The following is a 13,348-nucleotide window of genomic DNA, read 5'->3' as shown; positions in this document are numbered from 1 at the left end:
GTAGTTGTTTGCCATTCCACATATAATTGAATGCAAATGCGTCGCTGGCCGACTGGTTGGCTGGCTGGCTCGCTCTCTGACTAGCTCGTCTAAAGTACTAGGCCTAGTGCTGGTTTAGCGCGTAATTGTCATAGTTAGCGCAACAATAGCAGCAAAACTATGTATATGGAGAACAGCACATTTCAGTGCTTCTCCTCCGTTTTCCATCGCGCAGAACGCACCTTTTTATTACGCAAATTTTAATAATCCAGCAATTAATGCAACAACCTCGTCACAACAACAATTACCGTACAACAAAAAGGTAACCCTCACAATTTATAGCGCACAATGGCACGAACCGGCAGTAGCGTCTTGCAAAAAAGTCGTCAATTAAACGTACAACCAACAAATTAAAATCGGTCAAAGAGGTGCGAGGTCAAAAGTTGAAAGCAGACAAGGAAAAATGAGCTAAAAGCGCATCCACGCATTTGTTTGCCACAAGTGTGTTGACTGGTCGTCTGTGGGCTAAATGTATTTATGCATGCATGCATGTGTGTGTGTGTGTGTGTGGCATGCGGCACTCGCATGTTAGTGCGCGCAAATTGCAACCAGAAATGCATGTCAGCAAAACTTTTGTATGCAAACGACGCGCACAAGCAAGCAAGGGGCCGAACGTGAGGTGAGTTCAGTTGTTTGTGGCACCAGTTGAGCTGAGGTGCGGTGGCAGATCACGGAAGCCTTGGAATTTCTATCTACGAGTATTGCTAGTGCAATCATTTGAACTAAGCTAACTAGGCGTACGTATAGTTGAAGGTGGCGCAGGCAACACTGGGCGGCCAGACGGTGGTGGATGGTGGACGGTGGACGATGAGGAAAATTGTGTGTGTAAGTTGTCAGAAAGCCACAACGATGTAGTAAATGGGAATACGTAGTACAACGAGTGCACCGGCAAAAAATGTACTGAAGGAGGGAAAAGTTTATTTTATCCGCTGCTAATCGCAGTTCCAGTGGTGTTTAGGTTTATTGGATTCGCTTAAGTGGTTTGGTCACTGTAGCGGTGGGAGTTTGGAAATTTTTTCAACGGGATAATGAAATCAAAAGAGTTTATACTGCATGACATAAGCTGCGTAATTTTTCTTTGTTTTTTCTTCTATAGGAAGGTAATATAAAAGAAAATGGCTGCTGCACAACTTTTCTTCAATGAAAAACTATTTTGAAAGGCTCTGTACACCTTCAGTTTTTAACCTACGGTGAAAAAGACAAAAGGCGGCCGCCGTAGCCGAATGGGTTGGTGCGCGACTACCATTCGGAATTCACAGAGAGAACGTCGGTTCGAATCTCGGTGAGAACACCAAAAAGCTCCAGGCGCACACCACAAATACGAGGAGGAGCTCGGCCAAACACCCAAAACGGGTGTACGCGCCAATAAAAAAAAAAAAAAAAAAAAAAAACCAGACAGATTTTCTATGAGAAATGGCGTGTTTAAACAAAAGAAAATGGTCCCAAACTATGAATGCATGGAAAAATTTATATATTGCGTTGGGGAATAAGTTCGTAGCGTTTTTATCGAAGACTTTTAGTTAAACAAAAAGCAACAACTATATCAATGAGTTAATCAATTACATATTCCCCGTTACTGTTTACAACCTCTTCCCACCTCTCGACCAATTTGTTGATGCCGTTCCGCCAAAAATCGCCTGGTCTGGTGTCAAAGAAGTTGTTGAGCCAGTTTTTAAGGATCTCTTTGTTATCGAATACCCTTCATATGGCTTGACAGGAAGCGGAAAAGATGGCAATCGGTCGGTTCAAGGTACGGATAATTCGGCGGATGCTGAAGGATCCTTCATTCTTGCTCTTGGAGTGTGGCTTTGACGACTTGTGCAACTTGGCGCCTGACGTTGTCGTGAAGGATTATGGTTTGACCATGTCGATCAGGTCTTTTCAGTCAAATAACCTCATTAGCGAGGTGTAGCTGGGCAATAGAGAGCTCCTTGTTGCCCTGGCATTCTTTTCGAGCATTTCAAAATGCACTATGCAGCTCCAGTCCCACCAAACAAAAATCAAGATCTTCTTTGGATGAAGATCTGGCTTGACTGTCGACTTCGGTGTATCTCCTGGAGCCACCCACTCATTTCTTTGCTTCATATTAATGTATAGGCACCTTTTCTTATCTCCCGTGATGATTTGATACAAAAAGCGCTGTTTCTGACCGCGTGTTGCTCAATGGCGGGCGAGATGCTGAGAAGTAATTTGAAGCCGACTTTCTTTGTTGAGCGCGTGAGGCACCCAGACTCCCAATTTTTCGGTAAGTCTCATTGAATGGTGGTGATTAAGAATCGTTTTATGCTCGCAACTGGTTTGGTGGTCGTTCTAATTCAAAAGTGATTTCAGACGTTCTTCATCGAATTCAGAAGGCCTTCCGCTGCGAGACGTGTTATCCACGTGAAAGTCGCCATGTTTGAGCACCAATTCCGTGCTGTAGATTCGCCTATGACAGCTTGTCCATACAAGTGTCGCAAGTGTCCCGGGCTGCTTCGGCAACTTTTGACCTCGTTGAAATGCAAGGAAGAGCAGGTGTCGAAAATATTGATTTATGCCTCCAGGGTATTCCATTTCTAAGCTTCAAAACTAATAAAAAAATTAAAAAACTCGAAAATACAAATAACATAGTTTTGCAGAGCAGAAAGAGTTCTATCGAATGAATACTTACCCTTTGCCAAACAGCTAACAAATCGTTGTAAAATAAAAGAAAATATAAAAACGCTACGAACTTATTCCCCAACCCAATAGCTCCACTATATGTACATATATATGTATATATATATAATTGGCGCATACACCCTTTTTGGGTGTTTGGCCGAGCTCCTCCTCCTATAAGTGGTGTGCGTCTTGATGTTGTTCCACAAATGGAGGGACCTACAGTTTCAAACCGACTCCGAACGGCAGAAATTTTTATGAGCAGCTTTTTCATGGCCGAAATACACTCGGAGGTTTGCCATTGCCTGCCAAAGGGCGACCGCTATTAGAGAAATGCTTTTCTTAACTGTGGTGTTTCACTGAGATTAGAACTTGCGTTTTCTCTCTGAATTCCGAATGCTAGTCACGCACCAACCCATTCGGCTACGGCGGCCTAGCTCCACTAGGTATCTATAATTAGAGGCATAAAACACATATCGCTCATTCACTTCATTTGTGTCATAGCTCTAAAACCAAAATGTCGAGAAAAAGTGGTTGAAAATTTTCAGTTTACTAAGCCTTCCTAAGTGAAAGTAAAGCCATATTTTCATCTAATGAGACACGGCTGGCAGATATCGCTATGCATTTTTTACACGGCATAAAGGAAGAGGTCGTGGTAATTTCTGCATACTTATAATCTTTTTTTGTGTTTTAATCTTGAGGCTATTGAAGTAAATGCGCGATATGTATCTACAGTAGGCCTTGCACCCGGGACAAACCGAGTAGTAATTGCGCCAACCCACTCGGCTACAGCGACCAGTCAAAAGGATGTTCTAATAAATTGCCCATCATTAATGGAATAAATGAGCTATATTTTTTTTGTTTTCTTAAATCTCTATTTTAAAAATTAACGGTGTATTAACACGCATAATGAAAATAAATCAAAGAGCGTGGCGCGATTACTTTAATCGAAAATTAAGAAAACAAAACCAACAGAAGACCAACTGCATTTGAACAAAAGCACAAAAATAAAAACAAGTAACGTATTTTGTTGTTGTTGCAGTGTGCATTTGTGCAAATCAGACTTCATTGAATGCACTTGCATACTAATGTGGTATATTAGTTTTTGTTGTAACATTTGTTACCACATGCAAAGAACATGTTTAATTACCAAGCCGTCGGTTCATTTGACAGCCGAACGATGTCGGACGGTCGGGCGGTCGGACAGCCGTACGATTTGACGGTCTTCTGGTCACTGCGCATGCGTGCGCACTCGCAGATGTGATCAGTATTTCATGCACTTGCCTTTAGCTTGTGTGTGTGTGTGTGTTTGGCACACATACATATGCATGCATATGCGTGTACATTTGCGCGTGCATTGCATTGCTGATGAATTGCTCTTTAATTCGTGGGCGAAATAATTAGAGGTCGGCTATGTGTGCGATTTTATTTGTACGTGAATTTTTTCACTTTTTCTTTTACTTAACTCGACTTCTTTCCTCGTGTTTTACAAATATAAGCCAATTTCACGCTTGGTAACGCTAAATAACTGGTTGCAGGCGTTTTGTGATCGACAATGTTTAGATAAAAATGTTATTACATTACCAGTAGGGGCTGATTGTTGAAGGCCTCCTGATAGCTTGCACGCACACACTTTCTTACACACTACTCATCAGAGTTTATGGAAAATTCGGTTTTTTGTTTTTCAAAAATCACCCACATTTTTTTGCGATAATTAGGTTTTTCGGTACTGATATTTTGTCCCTTGAAATGGTTTACGAAGTGAAGTCCAAAATAAATAAGACTGAGCTAAAATAGAAACGACAGCAGCTTTGTTCTGATAACATTGAGTTTGTTTATTCAAAATAGTCCCCTCTGGCCTTGATACATTGTTTTGCGTGCTCCAAAAGCTTTTCGAACGAGTGTTTCAGGTCATTGACCGGAATACCCTTCAGGATGTCGGCACCAACCGTTTGGATGGCCTCTACGGACCCAAAACGTTTTCCTTTCATGGCCAAATGCAACTTTCCGTATAGGTAGAAGTCACAGGGAGCCATATCAGGCGAATACGCTGAGTGATTGATGGTTAAAAGTCGATTTCTAGTCAAAAAAATCAGTCACAAGAGTAGATCTATGAGATGGTTCATTATCATGCAACAAGCGCCAGTTCCTTGCTTCACGGTATTCAGGGCGCATTCGACGAATGCGATACAACAAATGCTTCAAAATGCCAACATAGAAATTTGCATTGACGGTTTGGCCCATTGGCACGAGCTCCTTGTGGACAATTCCCTTGGAATCATAAAAACAAATGAGCATCGATTTGATTTTTGACTTCTCTAAACGCGATTTTTTGTGTGGTGGCTCGTCGGGGGCCTTCCATTCGGCACTTTCACGCTTAGTTTCAGGTTCATGTTGGAAACACCACGTTTCATCACCAGTTACAATGTTGTAAATGAAATTCTCGTCTCTTTGCGCCTCTTAAATGAGGTCTTTCGAATGTTAAATTTTCAGCAATTTTTGGTCCTCAGTTAACTCGTGCGAAATGAAACGTGCACAGACCTTTCTGAAACCCAAATGATCAGTTAAAATGCGATAAATCGGTGTTTTGGAAATATTCAACTCCGATTCCATGAATTTTAACGATGGTTTCCGTTCTTTTTTGATACATTTATGAACACTTTCGATGGAGTTTTCGGTGATTACTGATTTGGGCGGTCCGTATGTTCATTGTCATTTATGTCCTCACAAAATTCTCTGAAACGTGTACGAGTTAACCACTCATGAACTCGGGCACGAGATATACAATCATCGCCATAAACGTTTTTCATCAATTCAAATGTTTAGGTAAAGGTCTTACCGATTTTAAAACAAAATTTAATATTAACTCTTTTTTCGAAATTCATTTTTGTACCTACAACACAAACATGCTGCCATTTTAAACGCAATAACTTCGCTGCCACTGAACCGAATATCACCAAGCTTTCACTGGAAGTCAGCTAGGGATGTTACTTCCAACTCATTAACTCTTAAAAAGATGACGCCATGAAAAACATTTTTATGACGCCAGTCTTCTTTATTCTGGACTTCACTTTGTAGATTTGGAGGTAACCTGAGAATAAGAGATCGATCATTTGAACATATTTCGACCTACTGGATGTTTTGCATTCTGATATTACGTCTCTAACCACCAGCTGTCAAGTCAGTTTCAAATTCCCTACTTGAGGGTAAAAGATCCATTGACGCACCTAATTGTAATTTATTGAGGAAAATCAGTCTCTATACAGCGTAGGCGTGCGTTCTTATAAAATCTAAAATTTGAAGGCAGTTAATCGCCTTACAGACATATGCAGCATTATTTAGGTACAGAATCAAACGCTGTTGATTATGACTTAAGAGGTAACCTGAGAGCTACAATCAGTTGACGTTTTACACACCGGTTACGCGCTTTGTACTAACTACATCTTACTGCTTTCCCCTTTCTGAGTGCACCCACTCTCTTAATAACCCTCTAGAGACTTTGTCTTCAACATATTAGTGTCCGCACGATGCTGGTTTTGAAATATTTTTATAAATCCCAGTTATGGTCCAATTCGGCTTATATTCAAAATATAGTCCCAGGCGGTCGTATTTACATGGCATACCATCACCGGAATGTATTCAGAAAATTCAGAATACGAGTTTATTCCTCAAAGTGATATTATCGTGCCCCATTGAGTGCAACGCACTTATGCCAGCGTTTCAACCAACTCTCGAAACATTTCTGGCATCGAAGCCGTTTTCGATTTTTCCATTACTTCCTTTCGGCTGTTAATTTCTTCGAGTAAACGTCTCAGAACGTCAATAATCCATAGTTTGTGACTGACATTTGCTGTTACTTTAGAAAAATGTAAGAAACCAATATCAGTTTTTGTTGTTGTTCTTTTTTCCTTGAAAATTATACAAACACATTTGTTTAAATTTTCACTAGTTTAAGGGGTTAGGGACAGTCAGAGAACCGAAAAAATGAAGTTTTTCAGTATTTTTTTTATCCATTTAATTTTGCATTTAATTGAATAAAAGAATCCAAGTATTCCTTCTTCTTCTTTAACTTAGCCTTTATTCTATTTCGGGTGGGCTCTTCTTTTGCGACACTCTAGGTCACGTGGTCCTAAATCGTAACTTCGCTAACATTTCTCTATCGCATGTCTTTTTCCATGGGATTTTACAGGTTTTTGGTGGTCTGCCTGACTCTCTTTTAGCTACTTTGATCTGCATCGCTTGCCTCATTGCGTGATCCTCTGGTCTTCTCATTACATGACCGTACTAGTGTAGGCGATTTTCCTGGAGCATAGAGCTGATTGAGCAAACTTATCCAGCAGTGTAACGCCACTGGCCCACCTCAGCATCCACATTTCTACCGCCTGCAGTTTCACCTTTAGTTTACGTGGTGCAGCCCAGCACTCGGATGTATAAGTTATTGCTGACCTAATAATGCTTTTGTAGATTTTACCTTTAAATTTTTTGCTTAGATTTTACCTTTAAATTAGTTGCTTCATTTTACAAAAATAAAAACACACCATTTATACTCATACTTAATCTTGTTTCGACTTGACTTAAACAAAATTAAAAAAAATAATAATAATTTAATTTCAGATTTTGGAAGAAAGTGCAACAACTAATTGTTTAAACAAAATTGAAATTAAGAAAAAAATCCTCCATCAAACACGAGTTGTTTATGTTTTTCAAAATCAGTATAAATTTTATTGAAAGCTTCGAAGCGGCTTTTAAGTTACCGTGATTACTAGTTCAAAAAACATAGTTTTGAGAAAAACGCATTTAAAGTTTTTGTTTTTGTTTGGTTTTGCCCGAGTGGCCTTTGTTTAATTGTTGAATAACTCGAAAAGTTTTTGTCGGATTCACTTCAAATTTCTACACAGTATTTTTAAGATATTATACTTTAAGGAAATGCAAAGAAAGATCCAATGAAAATTCTGCCTACCGCTAACCCGTTAGGGTTGCCGGAGCTAGACTCCTTCGGCTTTTATTTCATGTTCTGGAGACTTTGACACAACATTCTGGGTGTATAATACTTAAAAAAAGTATAAAGAACCAAAACTCTGTTATTGGAAAAAAATAAATAAAAAATCAAATAGAGCTGCTAAACGCCAGAGCAGCGCATGACGGGTATTTGCCCATATATTAATTTACAAAAAACGTTTGTTCTGTTGTGGATTCCTTACGAGCTCTGAAATACATGCAGGTACCCAATCCGATAGATGTGTTCAAATTAGATTTACATTGTATACATATATACATATACATTAGGGCGGGTCGATTTAAAAATCGCTCATTGCTCTGTGAAAATCGTATTCTAGGGATCAAAATAAGAAACTTTGCCGAAGGAACCATACCTCTAAAACGAATTCTGATGTCCCCCACTTTGGGTCGAACGAAAAATCCCACTTTGACCCATTTAGAGTGCTCCAATCGAGTCCAAATGTATGACCGACCCCCACTAACTTTGGACGGCTGATCCACCCATGCCCGTGGCACACCCCCTGGAACTCCCCTGGGGGGTTCCCCATACAATCATTTCAAAATATCACCATTTTTGCCCTTTACATGAGAAAAGAAACTAAAAAGTTCGACCCGAATTGGGGGACATCAGAATTCGTTTTAGAGGTATGGTTCCTTCGGCAAAGTTTCTTATTTTGATCCCTAGAATATGATTTTCACAGAACAATGGGCGATTTTTTTGCCTCCCCACAAATCGACCCGGCCTAATATACATATATTATACATGCAGACCTTAAATGAATTAACCTGAAATTCAATCGACCTTAATAAATTTGCACGCAGTGAGCCTGCCATGGTTCTAAGCTCACCACACCCATACACACACACAGCCACACAGCAAAGTACAGCGGCGGCCACTTCTCGCATTTCCCTGCCTTTCATTTTGTCTAATTAACACGCAGTGCATGCTAGAGCTGATACATGCATTAATGCGCACATACACACACACACACATGCGTAAGTATGTAATCTAATGCTTGGCTAGCATATCCGCATATCTGCATCTCCATAAGTATGATTAATCATGTGTTTTGCGCAAATGTATGCACCCGCTTTGTCTATCCGACCTACTTACCGACCCGCAGACCGCCTGCCAATTACATGCGCACGCACTCGCACTCGCAGCCGTAACCGGCCTTCCAGCGCCAGAGTCGCAGCTCACCGCCGCTCACGCGCAATCACAATTTAACTGCAACACAAAAGCGCAACAGCAAACAAATGAGATTACATTCATACATAGGCGTGCATGTAAGTAGGTGCATATGTCGATAGCTGAGTGCGCTGAAATGTAGTCGCATGTAAACACGCATGCGCGCCAATAGTTTTAGCGCGTCGATCAGCCGACATGCGGCCCAGCAAGCGCATTCATTCATTCTTTCAACATTTGTATGCCTTTAGCTTCTACATTCACCGCTGCGCACATTCGCGCACGCAGTGCATTTAACAAAAACAATATTTAATTTACAAGCGAAACTGCAGAGAACGTGAAGAAGTGAAAAAGCGAAGCTCAAGGAGAACTTCCGCATAGCGCGTAAATTACTAAATTTTCCCGAACTAAACGGAAGGGTGCACTTGTTGTTTTTGGTCTTAAGAAATGTATATAGGCAGATATGTATATGTATGTAAAAATGTTTCTTTTTTCTAATTTGCATAACTAAATTCCTTTGCCTTCATGCGTGTAATTATATTTATATCCTAAGTTCTTTTGTTTCTGTGTTTTTTGTTTTTTAATTCGCCACACCAAAGCTCATGTTTCTGCCGCTCTTTCATTTTGTGTAATTACAGCAGCGTAAGCTGTCACCGACATGGGCAGTGAGCACTACTGCTTGAGGTGGAACAATCATCAATCCAACCTGTTAGGGGTGTTTAGTCAATTACTACAGGACGAGAGTCTGGTGGACGTCACATTAGCTTGTTCAGAGGGCGCCCTCATCAAAGCCCATAAGGTGAGTACAGTTGATTGATTATATTTACTTTTATAGATAATTATCTTAATGCACAACTTTAATGAATATTAATTGTTTAAGGAAATTGTTATATTATACCTGATAATTAAAACAAAATAGAACTCTAACTCTGTCATGTAAAGGTCTTTGTAGAAATAAAAAAAATTTAAGTTCACCGAATATAATACAGGGCGGTTCAAATGTTGTTGTCTACATTTCTGGAAATTGGGTTTATTTGCCGCTATAATAAGACTAAAGTAAAGTGGCATAATTTTGAAAAAAAAAAAGAAATGAAACTATAGGACCTTCCAAACAGAGGTGTTATTTTGATATTCAAAGAAAAATGCTAATTTTTAATATAAATGATCGGATGTTTATTTCATTATAAAGAGGAAGGTATGCCTCTAATAGTGGAAAACAACATCAAGCAAATAACCACCACGACCACGCTTACAGGGCAATATCCTTTTCATGAAATTTTCCATAACCGAATTGCAAAGTGGCTGCCCTCGATAGCCTCACGAATTCCATCTTTGAGGTCTTGAATTGACCTTGGGCTGTTTGATGTGGACCTTCTCTTTCACGTGGCCCCAAAGAAAAAAGTCACAAGGTGTTAAATCACAAGGTCTCGGTGGCCAATTGTGATCACCTCTTCGAGAGATAACACGTTTCCCCTAAAAGATCATTGGTTTTGTTGCTTGAGTGGCGCTTAGCGCCGTCTTGTTGAAATAAACGTTGTCCAGATCAATACCATCCACTTCCGGCCATAAAAAATCGTTAATCATCTCTCGATAGCGGAAATTCATTCATAACACCTGTTATTGGAAAACCCTATATTTTGAGATTTGTTCAATGTTGAAAATTTTTATATGCAGCTTTTTTAAAGAGAGAGACATTTCTTTGCTCTTTTCAATAACTTATTTTATTATCTGAAATTGTAAAAATTATTTTAAAAATTTATTTTTTCATGTTTATTTTTAATTTATTTTTTGATGTATTATAATATATGTTTTTGAAATTATTTTTTAAATAATAAAATAAATAAACAGCAGTATCATTTTTATTAAAAAATTAAAAAATTAAAATAATTTTTTAATAAGTTAAATTTTATACATTATTTCACTATATTAAAAAAATTTTTTTGCTTGAATAATTAACTATTTTTTTGAAATAATAAAATTTTTTTTTAAGTAAAATTGGTAAATAAAAAATTAAAAACATATTTTTTTAAATAAAAAATTGTTTTCATTAATATTAAAATTTATTTTTTTGATGTTTATTTCTATTTATTTTTTTACTTAATAAATGTTTTTTAACATACTTTTTTAAGTTACAAAATGATTAAATATAAATTTAATTTTATTAAAAAATAGTTTTAACAAAAAAACAATTTTTTTATTTATTTGTTTTATTTAAAAAAATATGTTTTTAATTTTTTATTTACTACTTTTATTTAAAAAAAATTGTATTATTTAAAAAAATAATTAATTATTAAAAAAAAAAAAATTTTTTTAATATAGTGAAATAATGATTACGCGTTTGAAATTCAGATGTATTCAATGTTGAAAATTTTGATATGGAATTAGAAAAAAGAATATATTTGGTTCGTTTCGACATTTTTATAAATTATTTTATAAAAAATTATTTTTTCTTCATTGAAACATTTATTTCTTATATAAAAAATGACTTTATTAAAATATTTTTAAAAATTTATTTATTAAAAAAAATATATATTTTTTTAATTATTATTTTTAAATAAAAAACACTTTTATTAAAAATTTGGTTTTTTTTCTAATTTTATAAAAAAACTAATTTTTGTAAATAAAAAAATGTATTTTAAAAATTTTTTACTTCTAAAATTGGGACTTATCAGCACGGAAAATTTTGTTGTAAAATTTTTTAAAGACAAATATCTTTGGTTCTTTTCATAAATTTTAATGAAAAATGATTTGTTTAATTAAAAAAAAAAGAATTTTCATAAATAATAATATTTTGAATAAAAAAATATTTTATTAAAAAATTTATTTATTTTTAATTTTATTAAAAAATTTATTTATTGTTAAGTTTATTAAAAAAATTTACTTTATAAATTAAAAAATTATTTTATTAAAAGATTGATTTAAAAAAACTTTTTGTTTCAAATTTTTTGTTTTTTTTTTGTAACACGCAAATACATTAGTTACACTGGCACACAAAAATAAAAAGTTGTCTGCACACCGGGTGTAACCTATCTACGGCCATGTTTTTCGACCCGCTGAATACGAATTTAAAGCCAGTTTGGGCCGTCCAGCCTTCAATTACTAGTAAATTGCAAAACCCCCCGAAAATTAGCGAACTAATGGCGTTCGTATTACATTTTGAGTACCAACATTTAATTGCACTCTCGTAGGCTATTCTTTTTTCACATAGTGATTCTTTCTGTCTATGCCATCCCACAAACATAGATAGCAAGGATATTTTGTGAATCCTGATTGTTGGCCTAAAAGAAGTGTTGCGGTTTTGAGATCCCTGCAAATTTGCCATTGGTGTTCTGAATATTTTATCTTGTCCAATACAATTTCCAAATTTTCATATTATGTTTCCAATGTGAAGCAAGAGAGCTTTGAGACTTCTAGTTGATGAATCTATAAAGAGTCTCCACTCATCGTCTTTACAGATATTAGGTTTTAATTCATCAACCAAGCTTTTAACATTGGAACAGTACACCACCGAGTTCTCATCGTCCTTTGTGAAAACTTCCGGAACTCCTCTTCTCTATTCCGATAAAAGTAAGTACGATCGAAATTAGTATGTAACGAACCAAAATACATAAAAAATTATGCTTTCCTTAGATCTCAAAATTTTTTTTTTTGCCAAAACATCGAATTTTCCATATTTTTTGGATTTGTTTGCAATTTACTCGAAATTGAAGGCTTGACGGCCCAAACTGACTTGAAATTCGTATTCAGCCGGTCGAAAAACATGGCCGTAGATAGGTTACACCCGGTGTACAGACAATTTTTTGTTTGTGTGCCGTTGTTATTTATCAAAATTACATGAATTGTTTTGATATTTCGGTACAGTTTGAGAAATAGCAAGTTAAGATTTTTTTATTTTTTTTTTATTATTTTTTAGTATCAGGGCAGCTAACACCCGTATTTGTTGCCTTCTGTTCATCTTTTACTGACAAAACTGTCCAATAAACAAATCAGTAGTTCCCTAATCCACGTAACAATCGTCTGCTATACTAAAATTTTAATCAGCTGAACTGTCTTAGTAATCAGGATTAGCGCCGCTGTCTGCCAATGCTATAAGAATACGATAATGCAGAGTTCATACTATACCCCGTGCCGTTTCACGCAATACGCACAGTGAGCGGTAAACTCGTTCGCAAATCTGTAAAAATGTGCCTTGAAATAGCCATGCCCGCTGAAAAATTGCGTTGTATGGAAGTCTCTTTCGTTATCAGACATCTGAATCCAGTGTTGGATATTAGGTCTACAACGGTGAAGACATCATTTCCTTGGCCGAATTCACGCAGTTGTCTTTGCTCGCATTTGATGAGCGTAATTTGTCGGCTACTGAGTGGAAATAAAATGGGCCACTTCTCTTCACATGAATCTCAAGAGAAAGCATTCCGGAAATCACCAGCAATGCCTAGCCCGATACAGTTGTAGCACTTGTGCACGCATACATGCGTATATATGTAT

At 36.9% G+C, this 13,348-nt stretch overlaps 1 protein-coding gene across 1 annotated transcript in view; it reads left to right on the top strand.

Moving 5' to 3' along the window:
• The first annotated feature begins 9,495 nt into the window (after positions 1-9,495).
• The window catches only part of LOC128857932 (longitudinals lacking protein, isoforms A/B/D/L-like), a 188,880-nt gene continuing 185,027 nt past the window's right edge, over positions 9,496-13,348 (top strand). The window contains exon 1 of the mRNA XM_054093788.1: positions 9,496-9,659. Coding sequence (XP_053949763.1) covers positions 9,519-9,659 — 141 coding nt within the window. The 5' untranslated portion in view covers positions 9,496-9,518. The remainder of the gene's footprint in view (positions 9,660-13,348) is intronic.

Source organism: Anastrepha ludens, chromosome 3 (assembly GCF_028408465.1).
Source record: "Anastrepha ludens isolate Willacy chromosome 3, idAnaLude1.1, whole genome shotgun sequence".
Lineage (NCBI taxonomy): Eukaryota > Metazoa > Arthropoda > Insecta > Diptera > Tephritidae > Anastrepha > Anastrepha ludens.
The sequence above is the reverse complement of the archived record's forward strand: the minus strand, read 5'-3'. Positions and strand labels throughout refer to the sequence as shown.